We start from the raw sequence: 24,242 nt of genomic DNA, 5'->3' as shown, positions 1-24,242 counted from the left end.
TGTGTTTTTGAGATTATTTCTATCTATCCCTACCTACATAAAAAAACATAAGGAGGAAAAATCTCATTGCTGAGGATTTAAGAGCTTTTATTTTGTTTGTGTTTTTAAAAAAAATGTATTTTTAAATAATTGTGTTTAGATATAATTCTAAATTTGAAATGATTGAGCTGGTATGTGGACCATTCCATGTATAACCACTTGAACATGTGAATAACCAAAGCACCTGCTCTGAAACAAACACTTTCATATTCACGATACTAACAGCTCCCCCTGTTGGTTGATTATAGGAACTGAACTTAAATAAAAATGTAATGACCATGGTTATAAATATTGATCCTAATTAAATGTATAGTCAAGCTGCCAAAATAACTTTGTTCTGACTGCATCATCAAAGGTGCTCTCTAAGGAAATATGACATGTTTAAAAGGATACATCCAGTTTTCTGCACAAATCTACAATAGTACATCATTATACTGATTTAAGAAGAGAATGTACTGTTATGCTTATCCAAACAGTAGCTCATACACATCCGTTTGTATATGAGATCAGTTCATTGTGTATATGTCTTCAGGTGTAATCTGCAAAATATTGGCAATGACAAGTGTAAATCCAATGTAGGAATTAAGAGGTGAACATGTTGTTCCTTAATATACAGTGCCTATGGGAAATCATCATACCCTTTGAAACAGTTACTTTATTTGTCGTACAACCTGTAATCAAAACCCTTTTTTTTAAAAAAATCTTTATTTACAAATTGCGACAGTTCTGAAAATTAATAACAAATTAAAAACTAGAAAAATAGTGTTGGAAAAGTCATCAGTCCCCTAATTGAATAAGCTACTTGGTAGAGCCACCTTTTTCTGTAGTTACAGCCATCAATCTTTTTGAATGTCTAGCTTTGCACACCTACATTGGGGAATGTTTTCCCATTCTTCCTTGCAGAATTGTTCGAGTTCAGTCAAATTCCATGGGGAGCGACGATGGACGGCTCTCTTCAAGTCCATCCACAGATTTTCTATCGGATTTAAGTCAGGGCTCTGACTTGGCCATAGGACATTCACCTTCCTATGCCACTTGTCACTATGTCACTTCCTGCCACTTAGTTGTTCTTTTGGCGGTTTGTTTAGGATCCTTGTCATGTTGGAAGGTGAACGAACTGCCCATCTTCAGCTGTCAAGCAAAAGGACGCAGGTTTTCCTCAAGAATTTGGGTGTACTTGGCAGCATCCATTTTCCCTTCAATGCTGATCAAGCGCCTAGTCCCTGCTGAAGAGAAACATCCCCACAACATAATGTTGCCACACCATGCTTCACAGTAGGTATGGTGTGTTTTTGATGGTGTGCTGTGTTTGGTTGCCGCCAAACATAACGCTTGGAGTTCAGTCCAAAAAGTTCAATCTTAGTCTCATCTGACCGTAGATCCTTTTTCCATATAGCAACAGAATCTTCCAAAAAAGAGTGTGGCACCTTTTCAGAAAAGGTTTCTTTCTTGCCACTTTGTGTAAAGTTTGTGAGATTGTTGTCACATGCACAGACCGACCTGTCCCAGCCATAAAGTCTTGTAAGTCCTTCAAAGTTGCCATTGGCCTCTTGGCAGCTTCTCTGATCAATGTCCTCCTGCCTCATTCATCCAAGGACAGCCTGATCCAGGCAAATTGTTGGTTGTGTCATACGCTTTCCACTTCTTAATAATGCTGTGAACAGTACTCAGAGGGATAGCTAAAGCCTTCGAAATCTTTTTGTAGCCTTCATCTTAACTTGTGCCTTCCTACAACTTTACCTCTGAGGTCTTTTGAAAGCACTTTTCCAACCATGGTGATTTTTTTTTGCAGTACCATGCACTGCTAGTAGTGGAATCCTCTAGAAACAGCTGGTTTTATTCTGAAGTAATAAAAGTCACTTCAATGGATGCCAGGTTGGGGATAATTATCCTTGTTTGATTGTCCAAAAAAAATTGTAATGTTCATTTCGCTTTCATTATGAGGGTCATAATGTGTACACAGAGCTCAAAAAGTTAAGATTTAATTTACTTTAATTTCCAGGGTGTAATGTGACAAAAGGTTAAGATTTTCACTGGGTATGATGACTATATAAGCACTTAATACTGTATCTTGAGCAGAAAATACATTTTTAATATGCATGTTTCATGTAACACGGTTTGCCATTTCTTTCAGAGCAGACATACTTTTTGAAAGGGACTATTCCATTCAATCGAAACTATACAAAAACAAAGTTGTCAAATCCATGCATATTATATGAAAAGAAAGTACTCAGAAAATGACATGTGTTAACAATAGATATCTGTTTATTGGTTCCCAGGATTCTTGCTAGAAATTGAGCATACAACGCTCAAATGAAAAAAGAAAGCATTACAGTCCAGATCTCAGACATCATAGCCAATGATGCCTCCTTTGCCGATGCACTCCCCAATGTAGAACCACATCATTACTTCAGTGGCCACCAGTCCGTTCCTTAGAGCATCCTGTGAGGAAACAAATATTGCATTAGATTCACTTCCAGAGAAATGTATCAAGCAAAATGCTGAATAATCCACTGATGACACGTAGTCATTGTTTTCCTTGTGGAATGATACAATCATGTTTATTTTCTACAGGACTCAAAATGACAAGAGAATTATACTAATAGATACACCTCATTGTATCCTCACTGTGAACATGTTATAATAAAAAACATATCTTAAAAAGAAATCAACCTGCACAACCTACTTGTTTTCTCTCAATGAATGAAGCAGGCCTAAAATGGCACAAACTGCCAATTCAACTTTAAATGCTTGTAATGGGCTTTCCAATTACATTTATATATTATTATTTTATATTCTAGGTTTCAAGGTAGTTGTCATCCTTTAGACAACAATTTAAGTGAAGCAGAAATATTGGGTCTTAGGCTCTGTACAACAATGCTTATACAAATAGGAAAACTACTCAAGACGAAGCAAAATGAGAATCAGAGACATCAAATAGTGCAAATTCAAAAAAGGACTAAAATATAAACATTATTAAAAACTAACTTAATTGTTACACATGTGATAAAAATATCAATTGACTGAACTAAATGTTAGCAGTAATCTATTAATGTATATGTATAATGAGAAGTAGTAAAGCAAGTAAGTAATAATTAAAAACAGACATACAGAGATGTGAAAGGACTAAACAGAATACTCCGTTTTTAAAAAGAAGGTAAAGAAAAAGTATTGTGGTGGATCACAAACAGTGGAGCTCATAACATGTCACCATTGTTTTCATAACAAAAACTTGATAGATATTCAAGCAGTCATTCAGAATATATCTTTACATAAGGTCTGGCAATAACACACCCACCTTCACTGTAAGTTGACCGAGACGTCCTGACTGGAAGCCCTTCAGGAGGTTTGCGGCCCCCTCGATGGCCTTGGGTATCTCCGCAGGGGAAGGGGGGGTAAGCTCAACACGGGCATAGTACCAGAACTTTGCTAGCCGAGGTTTTGTGTAGTTGAGGGAGGCTGTAAGAGAAGAAATGCTGTAAGTACACGTCTGGTGCAGCTTTCATTAGTTACGGCTAAACCTAGCTCTGGCTCCATAGCTCCACACACACAGCTGAATAGCTTTAGCCACTTAGCTAACTGATACATCGCTTATACTTATTTAGTGTAAACAATACAAGTCACGCGTGGTAGCTAGCTGAAGTTGTACTTTATAAAAACAAATAAAAGCAATTCAAATTCTCAACTCTGTGTTTTCTGCAATAAATGTTAGCTGGCTCATGTCACATCCATTTAATTCATTTGATATCTGGGTCTTGACAGCGTCGGCCAAGCTGCATTGTAAATAAAGATTATACTAACTACAATTCACTCTCCCGCTATTGGATGCACGTTATGGTTATTGACTTAAGAAATGCACTTACCGCCTATCAGGGTTGGTACTTTGGAGACCAGTTTCTGCACTGCCTGTGCCATGTTGAAGCGTTTGTCGATGCTAACTCTCCCCCTGAATCTGTTAGCCGACTGAATGTCACCTCCAGAAGAAGGACCCGCGACGTCTGCTGACCAAACAACTGCCTGAACAGAAATAGCCTCCGTGTCTATAAGTATGCATGTCTTATACAACGAATTACTTTATTGACTTGTATGGTGTGAGTTATAATATTGAACGTTTTCAAAAGTTCAACATTATTTATTTTCACTTTCTAAAAGTGTCTAAAGTACGTTACAGTTTAGTTACTGTATTCAATAGTAAACAGCGGCATTGTTTGCCATACGGCCACTAGGGGGTGCAGTAGGCTGTGTCTTGTATGAATGTGACATGCGTACATTCAAATAGATAAAGATAACAGATATGGATAATAAATTAGAGACATTTAAATAGGAATACAAGTGTTTAGGTGGGCAACATTTTATTATCATAGCTATATAAGTTTCAATGGTTGGCTATTCACCTTGAAGACGGGAGACGTCATGTAATGAAAATGAATGAGACCCATTATGGGCACCATCTCCCGACTCAGAAATGTGTGTCTTGTCTTTTTATTAGGGCCGGGACTCGATTAAAAAAATTAATCTAATTAAATAGAGGTTTTGTAATTAATTAATCGAAATTAATCGCATTTTTAATCACATATAAATATTTGACCTGAGAACAGTGAGAAGATGTCAATAAAGTGTGCCGTCACACAGAGGTAATTTGAATTGCTTACCGAGGTCCAATGATCCCCAGTCAGGGCAACACATTCGGCTTTCTCCAATAAATTCTCTTTATCTTCCTTTTCATTGTCATAAAGCTGCTGGATTCTTTTTGTCACTGTCTTTCTGCATGGCAGCTCATATGTTGTGTCAGACGATGCAATCTGTAGTACCGTTTGCAGCCCCTTATCTTCTACCACTCCAAGTGGTCTACAGTCGAGTGCAATCCAGTGAGCTGGTTATTTTTTCAGACGTGGACTTAGTTATCTTGGCCCTGAAACCAGTCATCTGGTTGAGTGTGGGTTGGGTGTGGGTCATAATTGTCATATGTTGTGTCAGACGATGCAATCTGTAGTACCTTTTGCAGCCCCTTTTGCAGCCCCTTATCTTCTACCACTCCAAGTGGTCTACAGTCGAGTGCAATCCAGTGAGCTGGTTATTTTTTCAGACGTGGACTTAGTTATCTTGGCCCTGAAACCAGTCATCTGGTTGAGTGTGGGTTGGGTGTGGGTCATACTTGTCAACCCTCCCGATTTTCGCGGGAGACTCCCGATTTCATTGCCCTCTCCCAGTTTCCTCCCGGGGTCATATTTCCCCCGCACTTCTCCCGATTTCTGACAAAATCAGATTTACACACGACTGTTTCCACTCGGACTTTAATACAGCTACACCATTGTTTGGTTTCCATGGTAACATGTCTCTTTAGTAGCGCGCGCAACTCAAAGTCTGAGAGGGTGAGGCAGATATTCACAGAAAACAGAACAAGAATCGACAACTACTCTACTCTCTGCTCACTCCTTTCCTGTAAAATGAAGGTCCAGCCCATACATATGCTCCATCAAGGACGGTGCTACAGGCCGCAAGGCAGTGCACTTACAACTACAATAAGCATGTTAATGTTAATCTAACAGCTCTGGCGATCCACTAGCACCCGGAAGTCATGAACGTTAGTTGGTGCTCCAGTATAATCGGTACGCCTGAAACTCATCCAGTGAGAAACGTTCCGCAGGGCAAAAATAAGTGCGATTAAAATGCGTTAATTTTTTTAACGCGTTAATGTTTGTGTAATTAATTAATCTTAATTAACGCGTTAAAGTCCCGGCCCTACTTTTTATTATACATTTTCACATGGCCCATATATGTTTTTGTCTAATGTATTTTTTTATTACTGGCAGTTTAATATGGCAAATGGCTGCAGATTATTCAGAAACATAGGTAGGCCAAACGTACAAAATGTACTATCAGTCTCATTCTCAATAAACATACACTCTCTCTGCAAGAACAAACATTTAATAGGTATTGTTTTATTACATTTTAGTTTATACAGTTTCCGGTACTTTAAGCAGAGGTGGGAGAAGTACTCAGATCTTGTACTTAAGGAAAAATAGATGTAGCCTTACAAAGTGTAGGAATACTCTGTTACAATTAAAAGTCCTGCATTTAAAATATTACTCAAGTAAAAGTACAAAAGTATTGGCGTCAAAATATACTTAAATGACCAAGAGTAAAGATAATCATTGTTATGATTATGATTATTGATGTTTAAATATGATTATCCTAGCTGGTAAAGGTGGAACTCGTTTTAATTATTTAATTTACTGCTGGGTAGCATGTGCATTTAATCGCGGTGTAACTAAAGTCTTATTTAAGTGTTGATCACATATCATTATTCCATATCAGCAAAGTAACTAAAGGTACAATTTAACTCTGAATTGTAGTGTAAAAGTACAAAGTAGCATAAAATAGAAATACTCAAGTAAAGTACAAGTACCTCAAAATTGTACTTAAGTACAGACTTTGAATAAATACTTAGTAACTTTACACCACTGGGTTTAAGTCATGGAAATATTTCAGATTGAGATCACAATTGACCATATATTTTCTGCATTATCAGTTATAATACATTTGTAAACGTTATTTTTATATCATACACTATTACACATGGCAACATTTCTTCAACTGACACCCTTATTATATATTAGCTTATTTTTTAAAATCTTTTTCATCTTTTGGTGTTCTTTGTGAAACCCTGGGATTAGAAAAAAGCATTTTTGACCAATATACACTAATGCTGTTGTTAATACCAATAATACATGTAAAATATGTATAAGAAGAAAAATAATGTGAAGAGTGTTTATAATAATGTTATACAATCATTATTTTTGTCCAGCTCAGTTTCAAGTCTCTTCAGTAGACGTATGGGATGCAGAATATCTTCACAATAGGGTGAGTATCTTTGTCACTCACAGACATGATATCTCATTATTTTCTTCCTCCTGGAGTTATGCAAACAAGAAAATATGGTTAAAAAAGGTGGTCACTGATGACATCATAATTATTTGAAAAGGTTATGTATAATAGTTATACTCACATTTCTTCACCTCACTGTCAGGGTGTGTCACTCTGCTCGCGCCTCATGTTAGTCTTATACATAACTAGTAAAGAAATAAAATGTCCTCCTTGTTTCACAAGCATAATCACATCCTCCAGAGACTTATCTTCCACATTTTGCCCATCGACCTCCATCACAACATCACCTACGCACAGTCCAGCTCTCTGACCAGAGCCCCCAAAAGCCATCTAAAGGGGAAAAAAACATGTAACAACATTAATTATATCAACAAGATCCTGACCTACATCCTTCTACCACTACTAAGTTGACAAAGTGCAGTGGCGGGAAGTGACTGAGAACATTTACTCAATACTGTACTTTGGTATAATATTGAGGTACTTGTACTTACCTTGAGTACTTCCACTTTATTCTACTTTATACATCTTCTTTGTTATATCTCAGGACATTTTTATGCTTTTTTACACAACATTTATTTTAGACTCACAGTTTATTTCATAAAAAACGAACACACAGTATATGCTTATATGATACAATGCAGTACCTTTCTGCCAATCAACCCAGTACTAAGTACAACGCATATAGAACTGGTTCCACTTTTATAAACTATACAACTAAAATGTAAAAAAAAGAAACAGAAAAAACACTGTCAAATAAGCTGTTCTGCATAATGACTGCTTTACCTTTAAGTATAGAGGTGGGAAGTAACTTAGTCAAGATTTTGAGATACTTGTACTTTACTTGAGTATTTCCATTTTTTGCTACTTTGTACTTCTACCCCACTACTACATCGTGTAACTTACTAAAAAAAATTATATCTTGAGTTACTTTGCAGATTTGGACTACACTTGGAGACACAAGCTACCCTGCAGTATACAAAGTCATTACAACTAGCTGCACCTTTTCCAGCTTTGATAACACTATAATGCATCAATAATTATAATCATAAGATATAATACATATTATCCTGAAAAGGACCAATCTGCATAATGAGTACTTTTACTTTTATACTTTAAACATATTTTGATGCCAGTACTTTTACTTGAGTAACCTTTTGAATGCAGGACTTTTACTTGTAACAGAGCATTCTTAGTACACTCTGGTACTTCTACTTTTACTCAAGTACGAGATCTGAGTACTTCTACCATCTCTGTTTAAGTATACCTTGCTGAGATTTAGACTCTGATATTTATACTTTTACTTAAACAAAGGCTCAAAGAACCTCTTTCAACACTAACTAATGCAGCATTTTATCTTACCTGACTGATGAAGGTCCCAGGAGCCTGTGGAACACTGTCCAGGTTAAAGCCAAACCCCAAAGGGCCTTTTCGGACGGAGCAGTGTCTGGGCTTACATGAGTCATCCATTTCCTTTTGTGGAGCCTGCTCTGCTGCAGAGGCTGATAAGCTGCTCTCCTTTTCTCTCTCGACAGCAGCATCCTCACAGAAGAGAAGTGGGGATAGTCCCAACTGCATACACAAAACAAAGGATATAAACTCATATTTTTCTTCTGCTTTTAAGATTAAAAGTGTACCAAGTGATGCCCACCTGGGTGTAAAACTCCAGCCCCACGAGAGTGATGGTGGTGAGAGATATCTGTTCTCCACTCTGCCTCACTCTGTCAACTATCTCCTCATGCTTCAATGACTCCACCGCCTCCCCATTGACCTCCAGCAGCAGCTCTCCATCCTTCATACCTGCCTTCTCTGCAGGACTGCCACTCTCCATCGCACGCAGAACATGAGCTTATATTCAAAAACAGATATTAAAGTGAAAAAGTAAATTCAGGAATGCCTGTTTGTGAATGTTGCCCTCTTTTTATCCTCTCACATTTGCGTCCTGATGCTGCCTTCTCCAGCCTAAGCAGGAAGCCGTAGCCGTCACCCTCTGACACCAGGTGGAGTCTTCTGGCTCTGTTAGGCAGGTTATGAGGAACAGCCATGGCGGGCAGAATGGGCCTCCTCTGACGCAGGTAGTTCTTCTCACTCTCACCGTCAATAACAAGGATGGTGATGTGATTGCCACATTTTTTAATCTACAGCAAAAACATTATTTTACTCCTAGACAAGATTGGATGTAGTAATTGATATGTTGAAATTGTAAGCATCTCTCGTAGGCATTAAGGTTTAAAGGAATACATCATTGTTTGTATATCAATTACTCACACCATAGTTATCTGGCATGCCTCTACGGTGAACGAAGAATCTAAAACGGACAATAGACTTGATGAATTGAAGTAAATGGAGGCAGTACAATTCTCGTTAATCCAATTTTATGCTCGCTACTTCCCAAATACATGTATTCTGTTTAAGACAGACCTAACAGGCGGGCAAAATAAAGCGCCCGTGCCCTAGCAATTGCGAAAAAATGCATTTGTCTAGAAAGTAGTAAGTGTACGGTTCGATAAATGAGACATAGTTTATAACTCATACATTTTGTGAGAGATTTGATGGATGTTTTGATATGGTTTTGCTCTCTTTCCCCGATTTACAAAAATTAATCAAGACTTCTCTTATGTTTTTGGATTCTTCTTCCCCATGGAGGCATGCAAGACAATTTATTTTGTAAAAAATAATTGATGTACAAAAGATCATTTTGGGGGCGAAGTTGTTGTTTAGTTTCATTTTTTTTGTTTTTTCTCACAAGTTGATTATATAAACAGACTTTCTTACCATCCTGCTGAGTGCAGAGTGTGTGAGATCAGACACTGTTGCTCCGTCTATCCACACCAGGTGATCTCCTTTACACACCCCAGCCTTTTCCGCTGCACCTCCTGCTACCAGGCTCAAAGAGAAGCGACCTTTCTCTCCTACAGAGCAGGAACAGGAGGAGCAGTTGAATAACACTGCACAGACTTCAACTCAACTGTTCGCTTAGTCATCAAACCCTGACTTTTTTTTTATCAGGACGTGAGAGTTACCTTCCACGGGTGTGAAGTTGATGCCCAGACATGAGGCTGGATCCCTGGTGATGTGGCAGAGTCTGGGGGGTCTGCAGCCCTCGCCCTTGTGCGCACTGACCAGACTTTGGAGGTCTTCACCTCGGGACACAGCCTGCTCGTACTCCTCGCCATCCAACAATAATAAACATAACTGATTTCCACTGAGCCTTATCTTCCCAGCCACCTGATTCATAAAAAAATAAGATAGTTAGAATCCCATTAGGCTTGGAATAGGCTTCTAATAGTTCATCTTACCTCAGGGTGAGGGACGTCCTCCACAAAGCAGTTGTTGACTTCCAGAAGCCTGTCTCCATCCTTAAGGCCACTGAACCCTGCCACGCCTCCTGACACTACATTTCTGACGATGTGACCCTGGCGTCCCCTCTCCACCCGCAGATTAAAGCCATAGAACTCCCCTTCCTCTCGTTTAAGAACACACAGACGTGGGCTGGGTGTGGACACAGAGTCTGAGCGGAAGGAGACAGAAAAGTACATTAGAGCTGCTGGGGTGACAGAAGATACAAAGAATTAAGTATGAAGGTTTATACCTGCATCTTCTATGGTGACCATCAATGGGTTGTCTATTCCCTCTTTTGGATTAAATGTAAATTTCCTGCAAAAAGAGAAATTAGAAACATTAGACTCAAGTTTTACTTACAAATATAAGAATCGACTAATTGGGTGGGTTTTGGAAAAAAGGAAAAACTGTACATTTTCTTTCCTTGAAAGTCAATCAATAATTTTCCATTTTCTGTGAAATATTTCACAACCTCACGTGTAATTATCATTACAACATGAATCCACGGACAACCTTATATTGGGCCCAAAGTATAAAGATTACTTTGTTCCAAAAGTCATATCACGTCACAAGACATATAACACATTTTCAATTGTACCTAAATACTAAACTTAAATGTGATACAGCAATTTTGGCAAGTCATGAAAGTGTAGTTTGTAGGATGAATGTCCAACTTTGTTTATTGCTGTGCCTTACTATCTTATCATTATTTTTGTTGTAATGGCAGTTTAGTGTTCATGTTTTTCTTAAGTTTAAAATGACATAACATATATGAGGATTTTACAAAATATAAAAGTTGACTTACTCTGTTAACCGGATGATTTCCAGACCTTGAAAAACATATTGCATAATGAGATTATTAGCTTTTGCAGAACAATATGGGAGAGACATTTCATAATCAGACATTTCTGTCATTATTTTTTAGTTACTATATTCATTTTTTTATTCATTAACACAACACACACCAGATCAAATGTAGCATTGCAACACAAATCAACAAGTATTATTTGTCGCCTGTCAAATTATGGTATATTCATTTGAAGCTACAGCTCTGTAAAAAAACAGTCTGTTGTGTCCACTAAACTGTTAGGCATAACAGATAGATTGGAGCCTCGGAAAACATATCTGATGACTTTATGTGGTAAGCACCATAAAACAGGGTTCGCTTTATGTAATTGTCCTTAGTCTTTGCCCTCTAAAAAAAGGGAAGGATTAAGAGGAAATCAAAAACCATTAAGATGGAAATGTCAAATGAACATATAACCCATTATCAAAGGCACTGATACTATCAGACAGTCATTCTTAAATGTTAACGTGCATTAATGTAATAGCAGACAATTTAATAATCAGTACATGGGTTTAAAACAACAGAGATATATGTATAACAGAGTATAGATTGCATTATACATTTGTTTCCACTCTGACGATTTAATATTGATGGGGTCACTAAATTGAATATGGTTTAATGTGAAATGTACATTGAAATATCACATAGAAAAACCTTCTTGGTCAATTTCTGTTTCTATTTTGAAAAAATACTTCTACTTCTTAAACTTAGTAAGCTAAACTTAGAAAAGCCTCCCATTTCATTGTGACGTTGCTAAAAACACGGCTGGTTTTCTGAGCTCATAAAGAGTTGACTTTTTAGATACATTTGGTTCTACCAACACTACCAAAATATAAAAGGATATAAATTAGTCGAAATTAATAAAACCTTCAACATCTGCGGCAGTAAAATAACAAACACATATACTTCAGTATTATTAATCCAATAACAATTTATTTCTCATGTTTTCTAATTTCTAGTATTGAATTAAGACTTTGAATCCAAGATTATCCCTTATATTAGAATGGTTCTACAGTGTGGTATTCGAACATTTGCTTAAGTAGATGTTGTGAATGGGCTTCAAGAGCCTTTTCTGTCAATGAAGCAGTCTTTAACACTTCTACCTCCCTTTACATTGTTATATTCATTGAATTATATTGCTCTATACAAATTAAAAAAGCTTTGTATATGCTGTAGCCAACATATGAACTATAAATAAAGGTTTAATAAAAATGGATTCAATGAATAATCTCAAATACAAAAGCAAATTTCAACAGATGACACATTAAAGTGTCACTGTTCTGTATGCTGCTTATCTGCCTGACTCATAATGTCAGTGACACAGAGTGCTTGTTTCTTGGACACAGTGTCACATAAAGCAAACTGTTTCAAATGAATAATGTAATCCGCTTAGCTACCCTCTGCTCTCAGATAATATCCATCTCTCACATCACATCTATGTAAGCGTCCCCTCTCGTGAATAGCTCATACGACGGGCACTTCAGAGCAGCTAATGGGTCACTGTTTGTTTTTCCTTACCATAAAGCTTATTTTTAATGTCATAGGTCATAGAGGTCTTATACACACACAAAATGAGCTGCTCAAACTGCATGAGAGGAGAATCTTTTGTTGTGAACGATCAGATTTAGATTTTTTTTTTGCAATATCGGAAGCGCTATCTGGACAAACATTGTCCAACAAATCAAGTTTTAGAAATCTAGTGTTATATTTAGAAGCTGTATTTCTTTACACACATACAATGGTTGCTCATCATCTAAATGTATCTGATCCTTAAAGCAGCACAGTCTAAATCAATCAAAACACAAAAATACATTGAGGGAAAAAAGGACATTAAGTATACAGACAAAAACATGCATGAGACAGTACATATTAGATAGTTTTATAAAATAAAGTTAGGAATTGTGGAAAGGTTTGAATGTATTACCTCTACTTGATTTCATGCTGTGTCTCTTACCCATCACAGAGGGATGTTACTGTGGGAGGACTGCACGTACAAACATTTATACACAGAGACTCCTCCCTTTCAAAGACACCAGGCTTAATGTTTAATCTGTGTGTGAAATTTTGAGCTCACATAACCATGTGTTACGTCTGCTTGGAGACACAAAGTGCAAAACACATAAAAAGATATTACTCCTCGTTCTGTCTGAATAAAATCTTATTTTACTTAGAAAGTTACAACTATCTGTGCATGTGTGTGCGTGCGTGCGTGCGTGCGTGCGTGTGTGTGCGTGCGCGTGTGCGTCGTGTGTGTGTGTGCGTGTGTGTGTGTGCGTGTGTGTGTGTGTGTGTGTGTGTGTGTGTGTGTGTGTGTGTGTGTGTGTGTGTGTGTGTGTGTGTGTGTGTGTGTGTGTGTGTGTGTGTGTGTGTGTGTGTGTGTGTGTGTGTGTGTGTGTGTGTGTGTGTACGAGCTGTGCTGTGTTCCCATGAGTATTACACCCAACACTGACTGTCCGTGCCAAGGCCAAAGCTCAGTGACAAGTTAGACAAACAGACGAACAATCCGATAAAAATAACACTGGCAGCGGTGGAAATGGAGATCATTCACTTTAGATTAATAACGAGAAAGAAGCTTGAGGAGTAACGGAATACATGTAGCAGGATAGTTTAATCAGGCTACAAAAATGCTAATTGTATTCCCTTACAAGTGGATTACTACCATGATATACCGTTAGGATATTAAGATACACATACACACACAGTTAAAGAACTACTAGAGCTACGGGCAGTAGTACCGCTCCTACAGCACTGCAAACCCTTACTACAGGGCGAAAATGTGCTGGTGAGGAGCGACAAACGCACCACAGTGGCTTGCATCAACAGGCAGGGTGGAGTCAGCTCCGCCGCCCTGTTTAGCACAGCGGAGAACCTGTGGTTCGGGGCCTCAGAATGTTTTTATCTCTGAAGGCCCCCCACATTCCGGGACTGGAGAACAGGGCGGCCGGCCTCATGTCAAGAGGCGGGCCCCTGCCAGACGGATGGTTCCCCCTGGCTCGGCAGGACAATCCACCTTTGGGGGTGAACAGGTTTGCACACGGGCCATGGCCAAGATAGCTGCTCAACGCCTTTTCACCGCTGCGTCTCATTCTCTCCCTCCTGGAGAGGGTGCGATGAGAACGTCTGTCAGTCATCCTAGTGGGCCCAGGTCGCCACTTGGCACCGTGGTTCGCAGAGGTGACACAGATGATGGTGGACCAGCCCTGGGCGATTCCTCAGTTCTGGGGGACGATGTCTCAGGAAGCAGGTGCAATAGGGGCGTTACCCACTCTGGGCCAACCTCTCCAGGCTTGGCTCCTGAGAGGGACAGGCTGAGACGGGGTGGACTGTCTGACAAGGTTATTCAGACTATCAAGGCAGCAAGAGCAGGATCCACCACAGCCTGTTACAGGCCAAAGTGGTTGGCATTCCAGCGATGGTGTGAAGAGGGGAGTCTAGAGCCCCTATCGTGTACGTTGGGCTCTATTCTTTCCTACTTACAGTTACTGGTGGACAGGGGGCTGGCTCATTCCACAATTAAAGTGTATGCAGCAGCCATCTCATCCTGCCATGAGGGATTTGGCAGCAGCCTTCAGTCAGCCGCTTATGTCACGGTTTTTGCAGGGGTCAGGAGGCCCAGTAGAGCACGCCTCCGCCCCGCAGTGGGACCTGCCGTTGGTGATCGAGGCTCTGGTCACAGAACCATTTGAGCCTCTGGAGCTCTCTCCTCCCTGAAAAAGCACTGTCATGGAAGACAGCATTGCTACTTGCGTTAACTTCGGCCAGGAGAGTGTCAGAGCTGACCACTCTGTCGGTGCACCCAAATTGCTTAGTGATCCGGGGTGACCGTAGCGGGGCGACACTCAGACCGACACTACGACCGAACCCCTCCTTTGTTCCCAAGAGCCTAGGGAGCTCGTTCAGGTCAAGGGCTATTCAGTTAGGGAGCTAATCTTCCACCCCATATTGGGGCCAGGGAGGCTAAATTGCACCTCCTCTGCCCGGTGCGTGCGCTAGCATGTTATGTGGAGCGCATGGCTGCCACTAGGCGCACTGAACAACTGTTTGTGTGCTTTGGGGGTGGCGTGACCGTGGCTCTGCGAGTGCATCTCACATGCCTACGGACAGGTGGGGAGAGCCTTCCCCACGGGGGTCCGTGCACACTCTACACGAGGTATGGCTGTGTCCTCAGCCTTATTTAACGGAGTGAGTGTGGAGGACATAATGTACGGCGGCGTCTTGGTCCACGCCAGGCCCCTTGGTCCACGCCAGGCCTCTTCATAAGGTTTTATCTCTTGGACATGTCTGGCTCCTTCTCGTCAATAGTGCTTGTTGAGGCAACACAGGACTGGTGGGGGGGGGGGGGGGGGAGGTGGGGGGGGGGCTGTGGGTCAGCAGGTATCTGACCCCCCCCCCCCCCTGTACATAGTGCACTTATGTTTTCCCATGCTCCTTATGGACTCCTTAGGGACCCGGGAAACATGGTGCGGAGAGCCTACCTCACTATTTTCCATGCACACTCTTCAAGGGGTAAGCGTGTCTGAGTGTGGGGGAGACGTGGTGCACTTGCCTTCTCCCCATGCTCCTTAGGGACCCGGGAGGCGTGGTGCACGGTATAGGCCCCATGCAGGGCTGGGGTCAGTAGGTATCTGACCCCCCTGGACATAATGCACTTATGTTTTCCCGTGCTCCTTGGGGACCCGGGAAGCATGGTGCGCAGTAAGCCCTATACAGGGCTGGGGGGGAGAGCCCTCCTCACTGTTTTCCAGGCACACTATTCACAAGGTAGCTTGTCTTAAACTGCGGCCCCCACTTCTCCACGGTCACAACCGGAGGACAGGAGGTTGCGGTGCAGTGGCTGTTAACCAAAAGCCTGTCAGGGGCAGTGTGGTCGCTCAATGTTGTTGGACGACAGGGCGTTTAGGCATCAGGGCTCCACCCACTGTACCCATAGAGTCCAGTATAGGGCGGAGCTTGTGTGAGATATAATGGTGGGTTACGTATTGTAACCCTAGTTACATAAGCACAGGCGGAGCCCTCTACTCGGGGCCCTGTCTGTCCTATGCTCCTCGCTGAAGAGAAGTGACGGGATTGGGAGGCGTGGCCGCGTTATATACTCTGGGCTTGTGCGCGCATTCGGGTAGGCCCGCCCCGGGGCCGGCTACGGTTATAAATATATCAGTAAGTGAATGCTCGCATTAGTATGGTTGAGAGGTAGTACCCATATAGTCCGCCTGTGCTTATATAACTAGGGTTACAATACATAATCCACCGTTCCAGGAAACTAAGCAAGGCATTATGCAATGATATTCCTGATAAACACCCTGCCATTTTTGACATTTTTTGTTGTAAAGACAAAATTGCGTGTATGTTTGAGCAAAAATATTTTATGTGGAGAGATGATATTATGATATCATCATGATATAAAGGTTTTTGAGGGAGTGAATGCTGCAATTCAAGGTGAAGTTGTAAAGATAAAAAACGGGCATTACCACCATTGAGAATGGCAAATATTCAGATGCTTAGGTGTAGCCTACTGCCTGCATGGATTTGATCACAGGAGACACAGGAGTAGATAGTGCCGCCCTCTGTGAATACGTGGTACGAGAGGCTCAACGGGGGACACAGCAGTATGTACAGAATACTACAGTATACTGCCAGAAAAGGACAATACTCTGCTGTCAAAAGGACAGATACAGGAAAATATTCCTACCCACTGCAATAACTCGCTATAACAAATCACCTCTGGCTGGCAGAGAACTCTCTGCTCCTCTCAACTCTCAATGATCTTCTCTTGGAATTAAAATCACACTGTAGGCCTACATTTTACATTTATGTTCGATTTAATATTTATTATTCCATGCCTCACATATTTATGTATATATAATAACTTTTTTTATATTTCGTTAATGTAAATTTGTAATTCAACATATAGCACCGGCCAATTCGGAGCAAAGGGCCAATTAAAATTGCTCGCTGCTGATGGTCTGAGCATGCTTACATTCTAGAGATTTTTTGCACACTTGCACTGGTGATTTTTTGGGGGGGAGTTTCATAATCGGTGCAAGCAAAATGGCTCTATAGCGCCGCCTACACATTTGCTAAACAGCTGCTCGTTGTGCTTTCACCTACAAGTCTGAAATTGGAGAGATCCTTATCTATAAAGTCAAAGTCCCAACAAATATATGAATGTGTACTTCTACTGTATCTAAGATATATATTTTTTAATCAATTTAAGTGGACCAATACATTTTGGTATTGTTGTAATATTTATATATATACATTTATTGAGATGTTTCACTCATCAAGATAAAGTGATTCCAAATGTTTGCATTTAAGAATTGAAAAATTAAGATATTTTTCGATTTATTATTATTTTCTTTTCTTTCTAATTATCATCATTATTGTTATTATTAATATAATTATTATTGTTATTATTATTGTTGTTGTCAATTATAGCTACAGTCGTGACATGAAAATAAATGACCTTAGCATTGTAATTTAAATGGTATATTTGAAAGCCAATAACTTGTAATTGAGGACTCCATCCACTAGATGGCATCAAAGTGCAAATCAAATGTCTACGCACCTATCAATTATTAATAATGAATAACACATTATATTAATTATACTCAAAAATGTGAAAATGGTATCTGTTGATATCATAGTCTAAAGTGCAGTTTAGCAACATTTCAATCTCTATTGGTATATGTTTATTTTGGGGCGAGACTGGACTGTTGTAGGTTCTGGGTTTATTACAATGAGGACAGCTGACTCCTACGTGTATGTCACCAAAGTGCAAAGTCAGCACCATGTCCTTGCATCAAATGTATTTGATTTCATTGGTCCATCGTCTGAATACCATATGTGACAAGCTCTTCTTCCTATAGCTTGCAAGGTTCAAAGGCCCATGCACAGTCAATTAGTAACTTTACCTTGGCTGAGTTTCAAAGGTTAGACTACAAAATACTGTGGGTTTGTGAAATGTAATGAAAACCAAAATGAGCCAAGAGGAATAACTGCAAGCATTATTTAGCATGTGTTTAAAAGTTGAACTTATACAGACAAAATATTGCCAAGTTTACAAGAGTGATGGTAACATAATTTGACAAGAAACAAGGGAGTTGCTAAATATCAGAGGGATTTAAAAGAGAAATTACAGGAAGCGTAGACTGAAAAAACTGTAATTGATGACTTTGATTAAGTTTATTATGTTGACAAATTTCACATAACTGTATTAGGTTAGTTGAACGCAATAATATTAAGTTGAACCTAATATTTTCTTTTGAAACTGAATGTTATTGCTTTCAACAAACCTAACACAGTTATATGAAATCTATTGACATAATACATTTAATTAAAGTCACAGTTTCTGTTTTTTCAGTGTATGTATGTTTGTGTAGTGACATTCTTCTTCCCTCTGCCTTTTAAAAGGGGACAAGGGAGGATGAGACAATTAAAATATATTTGTATTTATGTATCAGAAACAGATCAGTCAGGATAGATCATTACACATAATTAAAAAGCTTTAAAAACATATACAGAACACAGAAATGAAATAAATAGCTGTAATGGAACACTTTGAAACGTTAAAATTGCTGATACATGGTTTTATCAGGGAAATTATCTGAAAACCACAACACACACCAATTATTTCACCAATGGCACAAGCAAAGGAAAATCCTTTCCTGACCCATTATTGATATCACTGATATCTCCCTACTTTAATAAATGGACAGTTTAGCTTGTGACACGACGAAATCAAAAGCTTTAACTTTGTCATCTTCATCTTTCTTCTTGTTTCCAGCAACAAAGAGAAACCTTTCACAATTGCAGGGTGAGAACACATTTGTCAAGGCTTCAAATTGTATTGTGTGTATTATGTAGCAATGATGAAGGATGGCTGAAAAAAACATTTTTTTGGATTATGGAATTGAAAATGAAAGAGAAGAAAAGAGACGAGAGAGTATAAGAGAAGAGAGCATAAGGGAGAAGAGAAGAGCCAATAGGGCTTCTATGGGACTTTTCAATCCTGGATCCGGATCCAAATGTCAGTCCCGCCCAGTCATCCCTGATGGGATCCTCCCAGCCACAGGAAGACACGGAGCTCCCATCTGTGCCTAAACCCCTGCCAAAGCACTGGAGTGTACTACCGGTCACAAATCTGTAAAGGAGACAGTTACCTTTTGTAAGCATGGTCCCAGTTGCAGCACATTCCTCAAGTCGAAGCATGGTTGCTCTTCAGTTACTTGACTCCAGTCATCGGTGAGCTGCAGGAGAAGACATCAATTGCATAAAGATGGGGACATATTTTTAGAGAGCCTACTAGAAAATACAAGGGCATAAGGCTGCAGAACCACTATCCAGCGCTGCCCTTCATTTTGCATGGAGCCTGGGGCTAATCTCAGCATCGGCAGGCCTGTGTGTCATCCTTGTGGAGAGTCCAAAGGCCACTCTTTTATCGTGACACACATGGCTTCTCTGTGTCGTTTCCTCGGCCTGTGATTCCATGGCAACAGCAGCGTGAATGGTCTATTCAGGAAAGCCTTCATTACACACTCTGCCACCTCCTGATAGGATAGATCAGCAAACAAATTGCATGGTTTGGTCCAGGTTTATTAGGCTTGGTCCCAGGTGTAAATGTGAAAACGTTTGGATTTGATTTCAGGAGAAGAGAATAGGGAAACTGCTGTGTATGCTCCATGCAATCATATGTAATCTCAAACGTGACTGGTGGTGTCCTATATGAATCTTATTCATAATTGCTATGGAATGCAAAAGCCTTCATCCTTTCATTTGACTCAGAAATACATTCACGTAAAACCTTAATTTGTACAAAAATATTGTAAATACACTCTAGATTTCATCATCATCATTATATTCCTTACCCCCAGCACTTCCCCTTAATGTTCGATTGTGAAATATTTTAGATTGTTTTTTCTTTGTTTCTTTTTTTGAGTAACTTTGGCCAGAACATCATTCTGGATGCAACACAGTGCAAATTATTTTTGAATTCTGAGGCTCTTGGGACTGTACTTAGTTATGACAACACAGGAAGTTACATAATTTGGAGCCCAATTCCTGCATGTTTTTAAAATAACTTAGTTATTTGTCTGTGTATTAATCTGTGATAACGTTTCCGAATGCACATGGACACTCTCATTTGGAACATCAGCTGATTAAAGCCTAATTGTATTGGAGTTAGGCATTGTCCATGAACAATAAAATAATGATGTTATACTCCTAATATATTTTGAGCCATCTCATCTGTTGTAGTTTATGTTCATGTCATGTATCCTCAAAACCCACTGAACAATGCACAAACAGCTTACAGTATATGTTTGGCATATATCTATTGTTGGCTGTAATTTATATACTAATGTTTTTTCAAAACACAAGGATTGATTAATTATTTTTCTCATTATTTATTATATGCAATGAAACATTGAGTAAAAGATAAATGTATTCAAGTCATATCATGTCTCCTTGCCCATCATGGAGTCAGAAACCATTACATCTTCTCAGATGACTATGAAATGGTCACTTTACTCTATTTTTCTGTGTCTCTACATCAAGATGTGTGGATTTACCCAGGCAAAATTATATTTGATTGACAAGTGCCATGTTCTTATTTTCCTGCTAATACTATTTGTTTTCGGAAGTAATAATTGCTGGCTCAGCAGAATGACATCTCTGCAAAAGGTCAGCTTTTTGGAGGAACGGTTTTCCAAGCTGTCAGTTTTACATTGAGCAATAAAGTTACATCCTCTGCCAACAGAAATTGTGGATGTAAAAAAAGGGAAATGATCACTGGGTCCACACTCCACCCAACACGTATTGCATGATTCTGACTCAAACCCACTCTGCTTTCATTGAGTGAATACAAGGGGATATGTATTGTTTTGCATATATTTTTTCTTTCTTAGATTTTCTCAAGAAAATTACTAAACGGATGCTTTTCAAAGTCAAAAGTCAAAGTCAACTTTATTGTCAATATTTCTTTTTTTGTGATACAGACAGGGACATCCAAATGCTGTTTATCACAATCCCGAGGAATACAATTAAAAATATATCAAAAAATATATATACATATATTATTTTATATAAGAAAACGAATTAACATTACATTGCAGTGTAATAAGGATATTATAATATGTCAAAAGTACATATTTTGCTCAAATGGCATCATATTTGATGAATGAAAATGTAATAATGTTAAAAAAAAAGTAGAACAACTATGCCCGTAAGAACCTGTCTGTGCATCTACCTGTGTCATGAAAACAGTTATAACATAAATGCTGCAGTATATGTCATGGTAGATTACAAAACAAATTCTGCCAGCACAAGTTTATGTACGTGTAAAGGGTTTGTCAGCAATGTGTTTCCTCATCATAAGAGTAGGTTTAAGATCACTCTGTTGATGTTAATTGTGGTTATTTGCATGTGATGTCTAACAGAAGGCAAGTAAAGGTTTATTTATGATCATATGATAGTACAGATATGGAGCACACTGACTGGAAACACATGCATCCTTATTTAAATTCAATTAATGTTGCATATCAGTTTATTGACTACAATATAAACTTGAATCTCTTGCTTGAGGTGAGAGTGTTCTGATTGGCTGAGAGGAACAAGTGTACAACACGTAGGACTGACGTTAATTTACAAAGACGAATGATGTGGCAAAAATCAAAGGGCGAATAGAAAGAAGTAGTTCCACTTTAAGATGTATTTTTATTTATTGTATGTCTACGTCAGGTGCCGCTGTTTTATGTCCCAGCTATAAGAACAAATGATCGATAAATATGATTGAATGCATCAAAGAAATAGTCATTATAAACGCCATGTTGCACTTTAAAAAAAGTGTAGCTCCATATTCATCCGCCTCATTGAGTGGACTTCCATTTCCGGGATGTTTTCTCTGCAGACCAACCTCCACCGCCATTGCAGGTCCAAGGAGTCGGTGTAGCGGCAGTCAGTTGTTAGCCAGGGGAAGCCCGCAAGTAAACAGTTTAGGGACGAATAAAGAAAGTAGCACCACACCGACAGCACGTTTGACACCAGGTTTAGATTTTTTTTCATTTGGACTTTAGACTAGCGGTCCCTGGCTGTCCGGCTAGGATCAGAGAGAAGACGCCGTAGTTTGTTAGCATTAGTAGAAACCGGAGGAGAGTGAGAGAGGAACCGCCATGGCTCAGATACTGCCTATTCGCTTTCAGGAGCACCTGCAGGTATGTGTGTGAATGAAAGGTTAAATTATAAGATACAGTTTGTCTTTCAGCCTTAATCACCGCGAGATACATAGCGGCTTCAGAGACTTCCAAAACACAAGTTAAGCATAGCTAACAAGCTGACTTAGCTAATGCGAGCTATGCTAACTAGCTTGGCAGGGTGGATGACGTTTATCTTAGTTAGCATCTAGCCTTCTTGCTAACAGTTTGACGAACCACCCTAATTCGGTATATAAACTATGAACGTATGTAATACACATACAGATTGTACATGCACAATGTACAACAAAGTCGTTGTTAGATACGTTGCGTTTTCCTAGCCTTTTCTTGTAATGTTAAGTTATATCGACCATGAACTCATTCTCAGAAAAGTGTTCGTTTTCTGAGATTAACGTTACACACTGCTTTAGTACAACTGGGAATTGTCAATCCTGCAACATTGATGGATGTTAGAGCAATACATTTAACAGTTATTAATGATTATTATCACATGTACTGACATGGTTGAACTACATTAGGAATAATGCTTGCCACAACAAAGTGACAGCTATATGAAAGATAAAGTATTTTTAATTTTTATAGTAAATGTACTTGTGTTTCGTTTACATATTTCAATAACTCACTGTTCTATAATTTTCAAAGTGATTATCCGACATCAGGAGGATAATCACGTTGGCAGGTTGTAGAATTGGTCATGTGATGTGTTTGCTTGTCCGATAGCTATCGGTTTCCCCGTGTTGAATGACTTTGTCAAAGTTGGCTGTGGATCAAGTATTCACCGAGAATGACTTTTGTTTCTGTGGATCTCTGCTCCTGCTGTGTGTAAGGTAAACTCTTCCCTGGTATGGTAGTAATGAAGCTGATATTACACAGTTGTGTAGTGCAGTTGGTGGCCTAACTACTATATGAAATGAGCTTGCTCCTTGGTTTAAATGGCCACACCTTTACTATAACCCCAATACAACTGCCAGTAGGTCAGGTTGAGGAAGTGGAAACATTCATGGCTCTCCAGGCTTATAGGATCAGTCTGGAGTGCTGACTTTCAACATGTAATGAATAAATTATAGTGACTTTTGGTGTTATTGTTGAACCTTAGATGAGAAATGTGATCTCTCTATTATGGCTTCAAGAAAATCATTGTTCTGTTTAGTCTTTTTATTTGTTTTTTTTGCACTGTCTTATCCCAAACAGCTTTAGGACAAATTCTCTCAAAGTAGACAATTTATTTGGGATCAAGACTGTTATTTGCCCTTCATTTCTAAGAAATTGTCTTTGCTCAACACTTAGTAATAAAAACTGTGTTTTGGCACGGCTCTATGATGTGAGGTCAGAGGTCAGGGTCACTACCATTGGAGTAAATGTGACTCAGTATCTTGGTCAGTGACAGCTCAGCAGAGTGCATATGGCACTAGGCCTCCGGGTCTTAATATTCATTCCTGCTACTATAAAACTATCATCTGTGTTTTTTCACAGCAGGCAGGTGCTTCCCTCTGGTTTGATTTAGTGTCTGCTGTTGATGATGTTCAAACTAAGGACATGTACAACAATTATTTTAAAAACAATTTTCCAAGACACTGTGCAACATTTAAAGGTCATGTATGTTAGTTATTTGACAACAGCTGATGAGTTAATAAGTTGGATTTTCACAAAAGATTGTATGAAGAGTTTTAAAAAGCTCTGCTAGGGTCTTTTGTGTGTACAGTTACATTGAAATGATGATTTAAAAATGTTCTTTATTCCTTTTGCTAAGCTCTCTTGATTGCAGAAGTAGGAGTGGAATTTGAGAGCATTACAGAAGTGGTAAATTGCTGTGGGTACTGTGGAATAAAGTAATATTTATATTGTATATTTAATCAAGGGAATGGCTTTTAAAATCCTGACATCACACATTTGTAGTAAAATCATAATGGTACCTTTTTATA

The 24,242-nt window shown here is 39.2% G+C and overlaps 3 protein-coding genes across 5 annotated transcripts in view; 1 reads left to right on the top strand and 2 right to left on the bottom strand.

The window, feature by feature from the left end:
• Positions 1-2,282: 2,282 nt before the first annotated feature.
• atp5l (ATP synthase, H+ transporting, mitochondrial F0 complex, subunit g) lies at positions 2,283-4,056 on the bottom strand. The gene is made up of 3 exons (XM_079651116.1): positions 3,903-4,056; positions 3,338-3,498; positions 2,283-2,481 (listed from the first exon to the last, which is right to left on the bottom strand). Exons 1-3 carry the CDS (start codon positions 3,952-3,954, stop codon positions 2,383-2,385), a joined length of 312 nt encoding a protein of 103 aa, XP_079507242.1. The 5' UTR covers positions 3,955-4,056; the 3' UTR covers positions 2,283-2,382.
• Positions 4,057-5,953: 1,897 nt separating this feature from the next.
• nherf4b (NHERF family PDZ scaffold protein 4b) lies at positions 5,954-19,424 on the bottom strand. 2 transcript variants are annotated; one of them, XM_079650903.1, is made up of 11 exons: positions 19,273-19,424; positions 11,072-11,096; positions 10,517-10,581; positions 10,224-10,435; positions 9,948-10,152; positions 9,700-9,836; positions 8,858-9,062; positions 8,576-8,772; positions 8,287-8,496; positions 7,049-7,257; positions 5,954-6,953 (listed from the first exon to the last, which is right to left on the bottom strand). In XM_079650903.1, the coding sequence occupies exons 1-10, from the start codon at positions 19,319-19,321 to the stop codon at positions 7,066-7,068; spliced, it is 1,497 nt and encodes a 498-aa protein (XP_079507029.1). In that variant the 5' UTR covers positions 19,322-19,424; the 3' UTR covers positions 5,954-6,953; positions 7,049-7,065. The 2 variants fall into 2 exon arrangements, with proteins under 2 accessions (XP_079507029.1, XP_079507030.1); XM_079650904.1 differs by lacking the exon at positions 19,273-19,424 and adding an exon at positions 13,038-13,092.
• A 2,583-nt stretch (positions 19,425-22,007) lies between these two features.
• cltca (clathrin, heavy chain a (Hc)) overlaps positions 22,008-24,242 on the top strand; it is a 36,072-nt gene continuing 33,837 nt past the window's right edge. For both annotated transcript variants that reach the window (XM_079651222.1, XM_079651221.1), the window contains exon 1: positions 22,008-22,320. In XM_079651222.1, coding sequence (XP_079507348.1) covers positions 22,279-22,320 — 42 coding nt within the window. In that variant the 5' untranslated portion in view covers positions 22,008-22,278. The remainder of the gene's footprint in view (positions 22,321-24,242) is intronic.

Source organism: Notothenia rossii (genome assembly GCF_949606895.1).
Source record: "Notothenia rossii genome assembly, chromosome: 9".
Classification (NCBI taxonomy): domain Eukaryota; kingdom Metazoa; phylum Chordata; class Actinopteri; order Perciformes; family Nototheniidae; genus Notothenia; species Notothenia rossii.
This window is presented reverse-complemented; position numbering and strand designations above follow the sequence as displayed.

What these genes read in the sequence shown, in the direction of transcription:
- atp5l (XM_079651116.1), bottom strand. Translation starts at nt 3,954, where the DNA reads ATGGCACAGGCAGTGCAGAAACTGGTCTCCAAAGTACCAACCCTGATA. An exon ending in AGTACCAACCCTGATAGGCG is followed by an intron (nt 3,499 to 3,902) that starts GTAAGTGCATTT and finishes CTTCTCTTACAG; the next exon opens with CCTCCCTCAACTACACAAAA. An exon ending in TCGGTCAACTTACAGTGAAG is followed by an intron (nt 2,482 to 3,337) that starts GTGGGTGTGTTA and finishes GTTTCCTCACAG; the next exon opens with GATGCTCTAAGGAACGGACT.
- nherf4b (XM_079650903.1), bottom strand. Translation starts at nt 19,321, where the DNA reads ATGCTTCGACTTGAGGAATGTGCTGCAACTGGGACCATGCTTACAAAA. An exon ending in GAAATCATCCGGTTAACAGA is followed by an intron (nt 10,582 to 11,071) that starts GTAAGTCAACTT and finishes CTCTTTTTGCAG; the next exon opens with GAAATTTACATTTAATCCAA. An exon ending in AGGACGTCCCTCACCCTGAG is followed by an intron (nt 10,153 to 10,223) that starts GTAAGATGAACT and finishes TTTATGAATCAG; the next exon opens with GTGGCTGGGAAGATAAGGCT.